Source organism: Fukomys damarensis, unplaced genomic scaffold, assembly GCF_012274545.1.
Source record: "Fukomys damarensis isolate Sample0158 unplaced genomic scaffold, DMR_v1.0_HiC HiC_scaffold_14, whole genome shotgun sequence".
NCBI classification, from domain to species: domain Eukaryota; kingdom Metazoa; phylum Chordata; class Mammalia; order Rodentia; family Bathyergidae; genus Fukomys; species Fukomys damarensis.
This window is the reverse complement of record NW_022900926.1, coordinates 36,952,219-36,968,302: the sequence shown is the minus strand read 5'-3', so window position 1 is coordinate 36,968,302 and position 16,084 is coordinate 36,952,219. Positions and strand designations below refer to the sequence as shown.

At 36.9% G+C, this 16,084-nt stretch overlaps 1 protein-coding gene across 1 annotated transcript in view; it reads left to right on the top strand.

The window, feature by feature from the left end:
* Window positions 1-16,084, top strand: part of Cep43 (centrosomal protein 43) — a 63,151-nt gene that overhangs the window by 41,436 nt on the left and 5,631 nt on the right. The window contains exons 8-13 of the mRNA XM_010610567.2: window positions 1,097-1,156; window positions 8,253-8,479; window positions 10,884-10,996; window positions 13,328-13,396; window positions 14,012-14,048; window positions 14,844-14,940. Of these exons, the coding sequence (XP_010608869.1) occupies window positions 1,097-1,156; window positions 8,253-8,479; window positions 10,884-10,996; window positions 13,328-13,396; window positions 14,012-14,048; window positions 14,844-14,940 (603 nt within the window). The remainder of the gene's footprint in view (window positions 1-1,096; window positions 1,157-8,252; window positions 8,480-10,883; window positions 10,997-13,327; window positions 13,397-14,011; window positions 14,049-14,843; window positions 14,941-16,084) is intronic.

Here is a 16,084-nt window from a genome sequence, read left to right as displayed (position 1 = left end):
AAAATTAATAAAATTCCAAAATACTTAGCAGTACTTGTACTATTTGGAAGTTCTCTTTTCAGCAAATTGTTTAAAAAAATTTTTTTAATATTTTGGTACTGGGGATCAAACTTGGGACCTTGCGCTTGCGAGGCAGGCCAGGCAAGGCTGCGGAACCAATGAAGTAAATTCCCGGAAGCAAATTGTTTTTGTTTTTTTTTAAAGCAAATTAGCAATATTAACCTATGTAAGGTATTATCTTCCAGAAAAGAGTTAAAGTATTTTACATATCCTTACTCTCTACCAAAGTTTTTTTTTTTTAAGATCTAAGAGCTGAGATAAGATACCTAAAGTGTTTTGAGTCAGTTAGGAAATGCTGCTCTAAATTCTTAGAAGAATCTTTGAGGCTGGTTTAAAGGACATATTTGTCCTCTAGGGGGCACTGAGCTTCTGCACCTTTCAGTGTAGTCTCTGGTTCTTAGTGTGCACCATTAACTGGAGTAGCAGTGGCTCCTTTGGAAATAACCTAGATAACTTGATCACTAAGCTGGAGTGGGATCTATTTTCATATAAATCTTTGTTTTGGCACTTAAAATGCAATTCTCATGTAGACCTTAAGGATTTAGATTTGGGATTCCAGTACTTTCCCCACTCTATGTCTCCTCATCTTCCTTAAGATCCCACTGAGAGTGTGAGTGACTCTGAAAAGATGTGGCCCAGGGTAGGGTCCAGCCCATCCTTTAGGAGCCAGCTTTGTGTGCTCCTGAGGCAGGTCAGGTAAGGTCAGAACAAGCCTTAAACAAAGCTACTCAGGCTTATATAGAACTCAGTCAAATAGTGTGAAGGGAGCCTTTTTTCACGAACTGCAGCTTGAGCAGGTGATGGCTGTCTGTACTTAGTTCCTACCTGTTGGGTACTTGGAACGTGTGAGTTCAGGCATATTAAAAACAGTATTAAGAAAAGACAAGAAAAATAGGTGTCAAGAGGAACATGCTAACTAGATTTTCCATTTGTAATACATCTTCTAATGGGAAATTTTTATTAATTTGGTAATGAGTTAGTTTACTTTTAAGGATTTATATTTTGTGATAAAATGTCATTTTATTCTCATGCTCAGATACCAAGGTATAAAGGACAAGGTAAGAAGAAGACAAGCGGGCAGAAGTCTGGTGACAAGGTAACATGCATGAGGGCAAAGGAGAAAAGCAGCCTGTGCCAAGACAGATCCCTCTATTCATGGGCCTCCTGCTGGCCTGGGTTTTAGGTTTTCTTTTGAAATGTCCCTGTCATCTAACTATCATCAGAACATGAGAAAGCCGTGCTGGCATAAAATAAAAAGTAATTTTGTCAGTTTTATCCAGGTAAAACCATATTGTTGTATTCTAAAATTATGCTTTTAGTTGAACTTTGAAAATTCCTGTTTTACTGGAAGTGAAAAAGACTTGAAAATATTTTCCTTTTAAAAGGATGATGATGTACATGTTGTCAACATTATGATTTTTATCTGAAGAAAATTGAACCTCAAATTACTTTTTTGGGCAAGTTTTAATTGGTAAAGACTACACTTAGTTTCCTGCAGATGTCTTTATTTGTCCTACTGTTCTCCAGACCATTGCACCTCTGTTGACCCTCTCTCAGGCCCTTCCTCACAGCAGACTGGAAGGGCCAGTCCTGCACAGTGGTCAGGGCTGTGGCTGCTTTTTCTTCCTCCCCTAAAGATCACAAAAATGAACTAAGCCAGTAGATTAGTTGCTTATGAAATTTAACTATTAGAGATCTTAGAAACATTATCAGTACAGTTTTTATATCTACTTAGAATAAGACAAAATGATTTACTTTTCAATTCTCTGAGATTCACTAGTTCTTTGTTGAATCTTGGCTTATATATTTTCCACTAAGTAGAACACTTCCAAAATTAAAAGCTTTAAAAAAAAAACTGTATTTGCTGTATTAACTGACTTTAGTTCCCATGGTTTCAACGGTAAATTCTGTTACTGTATTCTCTTTTTGTTCACACTGTTCTTTATGCATTGTTAGACGAGAAGATGTTATTTTACCCAATAAGTATTTTTGGAACATTTACATAGTGGAAGTCATTGTGTAATGCCGTGGGCAAGACATATTTAACACAGTCCTCACTTAAGCAGTTCACAGTCTGACTGAAGAGGTGAGACAACATTAAAAACATTAAGTAAGAATCTAAAACTTCTTTTAGATTCTTTAATAAGTTTTTTTGGAGGTTTTTGAAAGTTAAAAGTGTATTTTATAGTATTAAGTTTTTATAACATTACTAGTAATATACATTTTAAAGATGTTGGAATATTTTAACTAAGTTTATACATAAAACCAAAGCATACTAGGAAGAATGGTTTTCACTTTGTAATGTGGTGTGGTGGGTCCAGACTTTAGCCTTCACTTGGGTAGCACTTCACGTGTCTCCCTAGTTTGTGGGGACGGGGTGGCGGAAGAGTCTTTAGGAGTCCATGTCCCAGAGATTAGGCTATAAGTTGGGAGCCCCTTGTGTTTCACTGTTGTGTTCCTGAGCCCAGGATACTTCCTCAGTCAGTTTGAAATTTTTTTCCCTCTGCTCTCCTGTTGTTCTTTCTGAATTGCTTCTGTAAAAATTCTGTATTATGTCCATCATTGTCTGTTTCCAACCTTATACAGATAAGCCCTTACCTTTTCATCCCTCTGCCTTTCCACTTTGCCATCTGCGTGCCGTAGGTTCCCAGCATTCTTAACATTGTTTCGCAGATGTCCACTTACATGTGGCAGTTGAGATTGTACCCACCAGGACTCGAGGGAGATGTTCACAGGATAGATGAGTGGCATTCACAACTTGTGTGCAGATGTGGGACCCCCACTTTTCTGTTCTGCATACATAGACTGGACATACTGCTCTGGGGTGTATAGTGCAGGGCTTCAGTGGAAGAAGGATGGCCCAGGATGATGCTGGCCTTGGAGTTCTGGAGCCCTGTGGATGTGTCTTCCTGCTTTAAAATATAAGAAGGAACAAGTATTAATGACTTACTCAGTTTCTTCAAGGAAGCTGTAGTTGTAGTAGAAATAAAAAGTCATTTGCAGATATGTGAGAATATATAAGAGAGACACAAAACTTATATAACTATTTAACTATTTGTAAGGTTTTTGAACTAATTTAACTTGGGTAAAATTAAGAGATATTGCTTTTGTTGTTCAAAGACAAAGAGTAGATAGAAGATTTGGAATACAAGGAGAATAAATATTAAATGGTACCACAAGTTTGAGGCTAGCCTGGGGGCTACATGGTGAGTTTAAGGCCAGCCTAAACTACATAGCCAGACCTTATCTCAAACAAACAACCAAATTTGGAAATACATATGAACATTTACTTCCGAAGTATCATCTGTGGTATCTATTTTATTTTGCTTTATAAACATTGTCTTAGTAGTCTGAAAAAAAAAACAGTATAAAAAAGTTACAACAGACTTTTATTAGGTTTTCATTTAGTTAGGAAAATGAGTAAAATATTAATTTTTGTTTTTAGTACTTAGAATTGGGTGCTTTTTATGATCTTCAGTCTTTTAGCTTTCAGGTGTTTTAAAATGAATGTGTATTAAGGTACTTTTTGCTTTAAATCCTTAAAAATGTGAAATTTCTTAATTCGTTTTTTTCTACTTTTCAAAATCGTTGAATAAGCCCAATTTTCTGCTGATCACCGATAGTGATAGTGATGGTAATTCCATCATGCATGTACTTCAAGCCATGCATATGTGAGTCTTTGGCAGTCACCTCAGGATCCCCATCAGCTCTCATTGTCATTCCCTACCCCGTACAGTCCTGGGTAAATGGGGTGGTGGGAGGGTGGATATTCTGGCACTGGCAGTCCAGCCTGCCCAGTTCCAAGACCCTGCTTCCTGAGCCTCTAGGCTTGACCTCTTAGTCTGCGAGCCTTTGAGCTGTGATGAGCGAAGGGCAGAGGGTGTGGGGTGCAGGAACAGCTGTGCAGAGAGCTGTCCTTGGGTCTTATCATGGAGTCCAAAGATCAGGGCCCGGGTTTTAGCTCAGTGGTGCCACCACCTGCCTCGCAAGGGCAAGGTCCCAAGTTTGACCCCCGGTACCAGAAAAAAAAAAAAAAATGCAGAATGTCTGTGGAAATTAGATTGCCTACCAGACTGTTAGTTAGAGGGTGTGTCTATAAACAATCTGTTTCCAGAGAAATTTCCATGTTTGTTTTGGGGTTCTAGAATTCTACTGTATATGGTTTTCTGGCGGGGTTGAAACTAGGGCCTTCACACTAAGCTGTATCCCCAGCCGTTTTTGAGACAGTCTTGCTAAGTTGCCCAGGCTGGGCTTGAACTTGTGATTTTCCTACCTCAGCCTCCCAGAGTATTGGGATTATAGGCATGTGCTACAACATCAGGTACAAATTAAACTTTCTAAATATGTGTATTTGTTACAGTTGTAGGAAAATTACTTCCTTTAATATTTCACTGGTAAAGCATGGATCAGAAACTATCTTGGCAGGGTTAGGGAAGGAGGTTGAAGCATGAATGGGGAAAAGAAATAGTGCACAAAGCTTCTGAATACTTTTGCACAGCTGAAGAATGTGTTTGATTTTGATATTTTTCCTGTTACAGACAGGGTAGATTAGCCTTTACTTTAGAAAACCAAAATTCTTTTATCCAGGTCTGTAAGACATTCTTGTGATAATGCAGTTTCGGACTACTGCAAAATTAGTAGTGCTTTTCACTATAAAACTTCTCTCTGATGCTGATAATTTAGTAATTTTAAAATGATTGAATTCTTGATTATGTAAGTGTTCTATTGGAAAACTAAGTACTTAGTGAAACTTTAAGACTAGACTGTGAATTACAATAAAGCTTATTAGTCTTGAGCTCTATCCTAGAGAATTGAATGGCTGTTGTAGTGCTGTGCAGTAGATCTGTTGCTTTTATGAAAAAACAAAACTTAAGTAGTTACTAGAAATAGCTGTTAGTTTCCTAGGGCTGCTGTAATAAAGTAGAAATAGAGAGACTTAAAACAATAGAAGCCTATCATTTCACAGTTTGGAAGCTGAGAAGCTTGAATCAGAGTGTTGACAGGGACTTGCTCTCTGTCTTGGCTTCTGGGGCAGCCTGCAGAGCTAGGTGTTCTGTGACTGTGGGTGTATAACTCCAGGCTCTGCCACCATCTTCACTTGGTGGTTCTCTGTGTTTCTGTTCTTCTCCTTCTTGTGGGGACTGAGGGATTTGGGCATGCTAAACACATATTAAGCTGCACCCTAGTCCTCTTTTCTTCTCTTCTAAGGATACCAATCATACTGGTTTAGGTCCCACCCTACTCTAATATAGTCACATTTTAATAGATCTGCAGTGACATTTTTTCCATGTATGGTCACACTTTGATGTACCAGGGGTTAGGACTTCAACAGATCTCTCTTAGGTGATAAATTTCAGTCCATAGCAACCTCTGAGGTTATTCAAGGAATGAATTCTAAGGTATTAAGTTGTATCTCTTGGTTTTGAACAATATGTTACAGTAGCTATTTAGCTTCATTTTAAATCATAATTTCATTTTATTCAAATTTAAGTGATAGGAAACCCAAGTAATTAAAGTTTATGTATATAAAATAAAGGCTTGTCCTAAGCCATGATAAAAGTTTTAAACAAATTCTAGCACATACAAATGTGAACATAGATTTTCTCCATTGAAACAGCTCCAAAATTTTAATAGTACTTTTGATTTAATGTTTGTGAGATATTTTGATGGTAAATCTTTCTGCTTTTATTGTGGATTTTTCTAATAGTAAAAGTTATTTGTAATTAAGTTTAGGGGTTCATTGTTAACACATTTGGGGAATGGAATTTTGGTGAAAAATGAGCTGTAGTTATAAAGTACATGTCAAAATGGTTTAGAAATTGATTTTGAGATCAGTTGTAGAGCAAATTGTTTTTAAGGTTTGTTTTTATTCCAAAAGTAAAACAACTGTATACTGAGAACAAAATAATCATATTATTTAAAATTTTTTAAAAATACGTATTGGTGTAGCATAATGTCTTTCTTCATGAAATTTGTCTTTCAAAAATTGTCCTTCTACCCATCACAGGGATATTGCTAAAACCATTCAAAAATTAATCATGGGCTGGGCGTGGTGGCACATGCCTGTAATCCCAGCATTTGGGAGGCTGAGACAGGAGGATCACTGTGGGTTCGAGACCAGCCTGGACTACATAGTGAGTTCCAGGTCAGTCTCAACTACATAGTGAGACCCTGTCTCAAAAAACAAAACAAAACAAAACACCCCAAAAAACAAACAAACAAAAATTAATCATGGGTACATAATGGTTACAAGCTTAGATGTGGATAGTTGACAATGTGAACTAAAGTTATGTTGATAATGTGAATTTGTGGGAAGACTGAATACGAATAACTCGTATTTCTTGTGATATTGCTTTATATTCCCATTCAGATTCTTCATGCCAGTTACTATTTTGAACTTTCTCAGGAATTTTCTGGAGGAGAGAGTTACTCTCTCAGTGTGTAATTGTACCACAAGACTTCAGGGTATTTATTTGTAATGCTTTTACAAAAATATAAATTAGTTACTTTAACATTTGATGAACCTAATTAAGAAATACACAAGTTCATGATACTTTTTTATATTTGATAATACAGAAAAACTTCAAGAAAGTTGCTAGGCTAATTAAAAAATTTTCCACTTCTTTGAAAATACCCTGTACTGTCTAAAAGGGTAACTTGGTATATATTTTTCCAGACATCTCTTTATGATCATTAATTTATCTGTATTAATAATACATGAATGAGGGCTGGGAATTTAGCTCAGTGGTGTGCTGCCTGCCTCATAAGCACAAGGTCCTGAGTTTGATCCCTGGTACCAAAAATATAATAATAATAATACATGGATGAGATAGTTTCATGCAAAATTTATATAGCTTTGTCTAAAATTTATATAGCTTTGTCTTGCCTCTGTCCTAGTCCAGGCCTCTGAGTACTGTAAAAATGTAGATATGTATCTTCAGACAGGTCTTGTGCATGCTGTCTGTAAACAGGGAAAGCATAACAGTTCCCTGAGTGTCTTATGCATTATATCTAACCCATACTCTACCACCCTGCCTCAATATACTACATTTAACTGTTCTCTTCTGTTTCAGCTCCTAGTTATAATTTGTTTTAAAAAATACCCAGTTTTAATTTTTGAGGAAAATAATGCTTAGGAAAATTATTTATTGAAGATTGTACAGTTAATAGTCAAGTGCAAACTGTACTCTTTTTCCTTATTTCAGTTTACTATGTTTGCTAGAGCATTACAGAGGTCTTACACAATGCCATACCTTTTAGTGTAAAAGTCTGAATCTTTGGGAACTGCAATTTTTTCACCCACATAAAACACAATTTAACCTAATTGCAAAACTGTATAAATACTGAGAGCTAACCTCTGGGATGAGGCTCTTTTTGTTGACTTTACCACTTAACTACCTGAAGACTTTGACAAATGACATAAATTGTCCCTATGTTTCCTTTTTCATATCCACTGAAGCTACAGGCTTATTTTTAAGATTAAATAAAGTATCATTTGTGAAGCATTTGAATGTGCTTCATAGGCATTAGCTGCTGCTATTATTTCATTAGCAATTTTTTGTTGTTGCTATTGGTATAGACATATCTAAGAGCAAAAGAGATACTTGACCAAACAAAACTAAAATTATGCTCTGATGGATAGGACTAACTGGAAACAAGAAAATACAATGTGCTATTTTGTGCAAACCTCACCATGTCAGTGAGGCATGGTAAAAATGCCTGAAAATTTTTTACCTTGGTTGGAGATATGCAGAGAGATGTGAATATCTGCGTATGGACACTGTATATGACATATTCTGCTTTTTGTCTTTCAGTTGTATTTGGATGTTGAAAATGTATTGATTTAACTTATTTTATGAAGCAGTGGCACACATTTGGGAGGAAATGGAAAAGTTGTTTATATTTGAGAAAGTTGTTTATAGGTAGGCGAGGCATAATAAAGATATTTCTATTTAAGGACAGAGGAAGGAAATGGTGTAAACAGATTTCTTTAACATACTTTCCCTTCTAAAGTTGGCCATGCTAGGGATCCTGAGGATTAGGGTGGTAAATCATGGGGTTATGGTGCAGTTCACAGTGTGGCAATGTGATGTATATCCACATGCACAAATTTGCCTGTGTTCACTCAACTTGTTTTTTACAACATCTTAAAAGTTTTTTCACCAAGCACTGTTCTCTCTCCTTCTTTCCAGAAGGCCAACAGTGAGGCCAGTCTGAGTGATACAGCTATCTCCTCATCAGAACCAAAGAGCAAAAGCAGCCTGCACTCACTGACCCATGAAACAAAAATTGGATCTTTTTTAAGCACTCCTACTTTAGATGTCAAAGACAAAGCTGGCCTTTGTACAGGTGAAGATGACATGGAAGGAGATTCTTTCTTTGATGATCCCATTCCTAAACCAGAAAAAACTTACGGTTGGTGAGTAGACTGTTCTTGGATAAACACACTAGAGGTTCAAAAATATAATTTCTGTTTTTATTTTATATGTTAAAAGTAATGACCTAATGGGGCTGGGTATTTAGCTCAGTGGTTCTGTCACCTGCCTCGCAAGCACAAGGTCCTGAGTTCAATCCCTGGTACAAAGAAAAAAAGTAATAACCTAATGGTTCTGTATTATTGAATCTCTAAGTCTGATTTTGTGTCACTAAAGCCTGTTAGGTTTAAAGTGGTTCCAGGTTTTTAAATAAACCTGGCACGGCTGATTTCATGAGATAAGTCTGTAGTGTATGCCTGCCATGTCCCAGGGACTGTTTTGGGGACAGAATGCCACAGTGATAGAAGGGCAAAACTGCCATCAGGAAGCTCACTTCAGGATGAAGTCAGAAAGTCAGTAAGAATGACATTAACAGTGTGTTAGAGCTGGGAGCAGGACACTGACATGGAGAAGGAGCTTGTAGGTTTTGTGTATTTCAGTAGCATGTCTAGGAAGGCTTAATTTGTGCTGCTTCAGAGGGGAGGGTGCTGAGCTAAGAGCACCAGAGGTGAGAGTAAGCCACACAATGTATGTATGGGTTTGCAGGGCTCTCCAAAGAGGAGACAGCGAATGTGAAGGTATCTTATGGACCAGAGGACAGCAAGAAAGAAAGAGCGAAGGGACTTGTATGAGATGAACCCTGAGATGAGGGGCTGAAACTGGAAGCCCTAGATATCTCCTGTTTCCAGCATATGATGCAGAAGGATCTCTGTCTGCTGAGCAGGGTGGATGCAGGGTTTCTAGGTAGGAGGCTCTGAGACTTATTCAGGGAGAGGTAGAGGTGACCATGATGAGAATTAGGTGGTTTTTGGAAATATCTTGAGGTTAGGTTCAAAAGGATTTGCCGATGGTTCTTCGTCTGAATACCTGAAAGATTGAGATGAAGAGTGGAAAGATTAGGGCAGTGTGAAAGCCTAGAGCTGTGACATGTTACATGTGAGAAGACTTGGTGAGTTGTGCATTAGGCTATTGGATCTGGAAGACTGGGAGTTACAGAGAATGCTCTGGACTGGAGATACGAAGAAAGGAATTATGAGTTATCAGTAACATTACAGCTTGGAAACGAGGTCATGAAAACGGGCCCTGTAGCACCTCGATCTGAGCAGGAAGGAGGAAGAAAACAGAACCAGGAGATGGCACGTCCTTGCAGGAAGTGGCAAGAGGGAGCAGCTGCCTTAACATCTGCTGTAAGTAAGCCACTGGATTTAGCCACGTTGACGTCACTAATAACCTTGACAGTTTTGTTGGAGTGAGAGCAGTTAAAAGATTAGAGTAGCTTTAAGCATGAGAGGTAAGGATTATAAATAATAAATTATTTTCTGATGAATTATACAAGGGTACAGAGGATTGAGGTAATGGCTGGAAGGGTGGGTTATGGGCCCAAAAACCTGTGAAAGTGGAAGAAATATTGTGTATTACTGATAAGAATGATCTGGTTTTAAGGATGAGAGAAAGTAAGGAGTAAGGATAGAATTTCTGGCCTGGTGGAATTCTCACCCAGGGAAGTTATCTTTGCCAGAAGAATGGAGAGCTGCATCTGTTTGTAGGCAGGAGTGGACCAGATGGTTGTGCACAGTACCACTTGTTTGAATTTCCTGTGAGTGAGGATAGAGGTGGAGTGATGGAGCTTTGAGGTAGAGAAGGTATTGTAGAAAAAGGAAAGAGAATTCAGGCATGGTGGCACACTCCTGTAATCCCAGTATGGTAGTAGGCTGAGGTAGGATGATTCCAAGTTTGAGCCCCACCTGGGCAACTTAGTGAGGCACTATCTCAAAAAAAGTAAAGAAAAGGGGTAAGGATGTAGCTTAGTAACGTGGTCTCAGGCTCAATCCCTAGTACTGCAAAAAAGAAAGTAAGGAGAAAATGGACTGTTAAGGGTATAAGATGGTAGGGCAGTGTTTAACCATCTCCTTGAGACTAGTGCTCATGACTTGAAGAGGTTTTGTGGCTTTCTAAATAGTACTTAACAGGTGTGTCTGAGAGGTAGTGCTTACTTTTTAGTTGACTCCTATGTTGTCTCTTGATTGCATTTTGGGATGATGAATAAGAGCTTCTCGAAATCACAGACAAGAAGTATATTAAGCAAGGTCAACTTGTAAAATATGAAACATTCTAAAAAGAGGTGAACTGATTTCTTAATGACAAACTTTGCTGCATGGATTTGTGACAATAATCTGCATTACTTTATAGGTATACCTTTTGAATTTGAATCTATAAAGTATATATTCCTTATTTCTGGCCTTTGTACGCATATAAAATATTTTAAATTCCTTTTGTTCTAATGACAGAATAAAACCTTTAGTGGCAGGATCTAAGATTACCATGCAATTGTCACTTGCTTCCTGTTAGGAGAAGTGAACCTAAGAAGCAAGCAGGAAGTCTGGCCTCACTCTCAGATGCTCCGCCCTTAAGGAGTGGACTCACCTCTCTGGCAGGAGCCCCCTCATTAAAAGACCCTGAGAGTAAGTGCCTGAAGATGGCAGCTTAAGTATTCTTGGTGGATTTCTCTAAGAACTATGTGATTATTAGGTTTTTTTTCAGGAAAATCATAAAAATAGTCTAATTTTATTGTTCAGATATTTCTTGTTAATATTTTATATATTACATTTCTTTTTAGTGTCATATTCTCTGTCATTTTATGTTTTGCCTTTTCCTGTGCCATCAGAATACTTTTAGGATATTGACTTTTTAGCTGATTTTTATTATCTATTGATATATTTATTGTACATGTGGGTCCCCAACTTATGATGGTTTGACTTAAGATTTTTTAACTTCATGCAATTTTGATATTCACTTGATAGAGACCATACTTTTTTCTCCCTAGCTAGTGATATGCATTATCTTCTTTTGTGATGCTGTAGCAGAGAGCAGCACAGCTCCTGGTCAGCCATAGGGTCAGGAGGGGAACAAATGACACTCTGCAGGGTGCTGTGTTGCTAACTGTGATATTCAGTAATTTAGGGCTATTAAATACATTTTTTTTTCTTTTTTTTTCTTTTTTATTGAGGATATTGGTACAATCTAGGTATACAAATACAGTTACATTCATCATTGGGATTCTGTACCTTTACATAATAGGTATTGATTCTCATTTTTCCCCTTGTCCCTGCCCTCCCTTCACCCCCTCCTCCCCTCCCCATTTACAAACACTTTATTTCCATTTTTTCAGTTTCTCATACTTTTTTCCTCTCCCTGTTTACCTGAACCCCAGCCTTCCCACTTTCCTTACACCTTTAGCCCTTTACTTCCTATTTCACATTATTAATTGCCTCATTAGGATCCTGTGTATTATTATAGTTTTTCACACCAGAGAAACTATTCTGAAGTTTAGATTCTAAGGGAACAGCTGTTCTTCGTATATTAGCCAATGTTAGAGATCAATGTCAGCTACAATATCAAACACTCCTCAAACTTCAGTGATTTAACCCAACAAGCATAGGTCTGAACATGTGAAGTGGTGGCTTCACATATGCTGAGAAAGTCTTTCTGCTCCTTCCAGCTGGTTGGTGCAACCATTTCCTAAGATATCCTATGATTCCACCATCTATCAACCAGGGAGATAGTGAGAGGTGCCTCACAGAATGTTTTATAAGCCTGAAGTAAAGACACACTATATCTACCCACTGTCTATTGTCCAAGCTATAATCTCATACTATGATACTGATATTAAATACATTTTTGATCTACAATACTTTCAATTTATGATTGGTTTATTGGATGTAAGCTTGCTGTAAGTCAACGAACATCTTTAATTTTTCAGCTGACTCTTGACCATTTCAAATGACTTGATTCAAGTTTAAGTTCAGTTAATTTCTTAAAAATTTGTTCTATGATACCACAGTAATTATTGTAATGTTAAATAAAATATTTTACCATTTGGGACTTGGATCAGATGTATCTTTTTACATGTAGCAGAGACAGAGGTTGTTAGAAAGACACCATTGCCAAGCAGCTGTACTATTTGCCTTCTTATTCCTTATCTCACACATGGTGACAGTGCCAAGAATTAAAGGGCATATCTCTAAACATACAGATACATAACAGACTCTATATTCCATATCATAGTAAGCATGGCATTTAGTTGGCAGAACGTCTGGAGTATAAGAGTATCTCTTTTGAAAGTTTCCTTAATTAGTTTCATTAGAAATTTACAGTATAAGTTTTATCTAATTTTGTGATCCTTTTTAACATTTTTCTGTTGTATGTATTGTGAGGCACAATTGTGGGTCTTTCTAGAACGCACAATAGATGGTATGTTCCCATGCTACTACACATTTAATAAGCCAGCTGTGTGTCCCTTCAGATGGCCCACATCCCTTCTCTCCATGGTTATTGCCACCCGCAAAGAAGGAATCTAGCATATTGTGGCCATATTACTGATTAGAGGATGATTTAGGAGGGCATTGAGAACTGAGCACTAAAGAAGTAAAACCAGTGAAGAGTTCAGCTTGATAAATTAGTGATTAAGTTGAAGCAAACTATAGAAGTTCAAAGGAAGAATAAAATTGGTGAAAAGCAATTAACTGTATTCTATGAATTTATGCCTTCTGGGGCTACTTATGGAAGGTCCTATAGTTGGGCAAAAATTATCTAGATGCTTGTGTTCTAATAAGGAGAAATGGTGGTTGTTTAAAAATGGTTGTAATGTATAATTTAAGCATCTGATGATGACAGTTTGAAAGATTTTTTTTTGTTTTAGGTCATAGGTCATAATACTGTACTGTTGTAAAGTGGCTTAGAGAGTGTTGTATTCTAAAAGTTATTTTAATGCTGATATTTTTTTCTGTTCACAGGTAAAAGGGGAAGTACAGTTTTGAAAGATCTGAAATTGGTTAATGAAAAAATTGGATCACTTGGATTAGGTAAGTAAATATCTAGTTTTTAAAGTGATTATCTTTTAGGATCAAATCTTAAGTGAAGTGACTCCAGGAGCCTATACTGAGCACTGTTGTTCACTATTACTCTTCACTCAGCAGGTGTTTGGGCAGTTTACATGTGTCCAGGGTCACTGTGGCAGGGATGGTGCTAGCAGCAACCAGGATAGATCTGTCTTGGGAGGCTCAAACTTTAGTAGGGGAGAAAGACATGTTTTGCAAGTTAGAGGGCCAGAGTCACTGGGTGTAGAAATGGGTTGTGATAGCTCAGCATAAGGTAAGGAGGAGTTGATAATAAATTGCTGCTACTGTGCTCCATTAGGGCAAAGGGCAGAGTAATGGTGAGTGTGCCCTGTGAAGAAATGCTCCTGAGAACCTGGACTAAAGACAAGGTATTAACAACATTTCAGGTTGTGGTATAATAACTTAAACAGCTTTGGTCATTTACCTTCATAAACTATGGTAAAAATATTTCTTGTCTTTGGTACTTTTCTTTTAACATTGCAATGGAAGTCAGTAATGTTTTGGCAGGAAATGTGTATTTATAGATAAATCACAAAGTGTTTTATGTGAATGTAACATGTATTTTCTTAAACTTTCCAGGGACTGGAGAAGAAGATTATGTTGATGACTTTAATAGGTAAGAAAATTGCTGGGCAAATATCTAAACATATATTTTTTTATAATTCTTGTATATAGACAAAAGTAACAAAATTACAGTAAGGATTACTTTAGTGTATTTGATTATGTTGTTTGTGTTAAGGTGAATAAAAGATAATCCCAAGTTACATATTTTGGAACTTGTATTTCATTTTATACTTACATACAGATATACTCTGATGTATAAATATTGAGGAGTTGACTCAGAAGTCCTTTTGGAACAAGTCAGTTACCATATCACAAGTGCTTTTTTAATTTTTTGTGGTGGGATTGTCTGCATTTAAAAAAAAAATTATGCCCTGAAATTATTTTTCTGATGCAGATAATATTTCTTAAATGTTTTGTGTTAGGTAACTTTCTTATATACATGAAAATAATCTGAGTTGCCTACTAGTGTGGAAGTAATATTTGTTGTGGGTATGATTAGAAATTTTAAATTATGTGTCTGAGAATTTTATTTCCAATTGTGAATTTGTATTTTTGGTGAGGGGGATGATTTGTTATATAATTGTTTGGAAAGATAGTATGATGTAGATATTTTATAAATTTTGGCTTTTTTATTGCTGTTGTATTCAAAGTTACAATTGAACCTTAGTTTTCTGATCTGCTAGATTAACTTGATTATCGCTGCTGCCCTTGTTAAGTTATTTTAAGGTCAAGTGAGATGATATGAAGTTGATGATACTTAATGTATTTTACTCAAAAGACCTAAAAATTTAAAGAACAGTAGTTATTGTTTTCAGATGTCTCATTTCTTTTTTCTCCTTGTGATTAGTGCCACCCATCGCTCAGAAAAAAGTGAACTAAGTATTGGTGAAGAGATTGAAGAAGATCTTTCAGTGGGAGTAGATGACATCAATACCAGTGACAAAGTATGGTGTTATGCATTTTTCATAAAAGCCCTGTTTGTTGACTTACTGTGATGCTCTTGAACTTTATTAGTAGAAACACTGTTGAAAAATGTTGAAAAATTGTGAAAATTCATGACAGAGTTACCTGGTTGGTCCTACTTTCTTTACTGAAGAAAGTCTTTACTGAATATGTAAAATTATTTTAGTTGTCACTTATGTCATTAACTGAGTGCTTCTGACATAATATTACAAAGACACTGGTCTTGCTGTTGGCTTAGGAAGAACATGATCTTGACGAGTCCACTTTGCCTGCCCAGGTATTGTAGGCAGAAGTTGTATAGAACATGTGGTCATCTCAAGGACTTCTGTGACACTTGAACAAGCAGGGGAGGGCCTGGCTAGAGCTGCAGCAGTCAGCCAGCAAAGGCACACTGGGAGTTGGTCAGGATTTAAAATTAGGAGCACATATTTGAGGTCCATCTTTGACCTTTTTGTGTAATAGAGAAGAAAACACTTCAATGATGACCTGTGATATTTTGGTATCATGTCTTTGTATAAGCAACCATCCACAGCTCAGGTGGCCTTTCATATCAGGGTCCATGTGTAGGAGACTCTTCCTGTCTTCCTGAATGAGTTGGACTTACACAGGTATTGTGATTGTTACACTGGGAGAAAATCTTTAGAGAGATCATATTTTCCAGTGAAGCAACACAGTCAGAGTCAGCACAGTCTGGATTTGCTTTCTTATTTTAGGTATTATATTTTCTTAGGCAAGTTTTAACCTTTTATCCCAGCTTCTTTATTCATAAGATGGAAGTATTAATACCTAATGATATTGTTTTGAAGGCTAAGAAATAGTAATCTTTACTGATACATAGGCTTAAGTAATCTTTCTTTTACCTTTCCACCCTGAGTCATCCATAAAAGGCCTAAAAATGTTGCTTTGAAGTTACACCAAAGAAATTATAGAGTACTCAGGCATTTTCTAGGTGGAGTTAATGTAGAGGTCAGCTGTCAATCTTTTGGTACTCTCACATATGTCAAAATGGGGAGAAGAATGTGAGGTAGGGCTGGAGATTTAGCTCAGTGGTTCCGGCGCCTGCCTCTCAAGTGCAAGGACCCAAGTTCTTTCCCTGGTACCAAAAAAAAAAAAAAAAAAAAATTT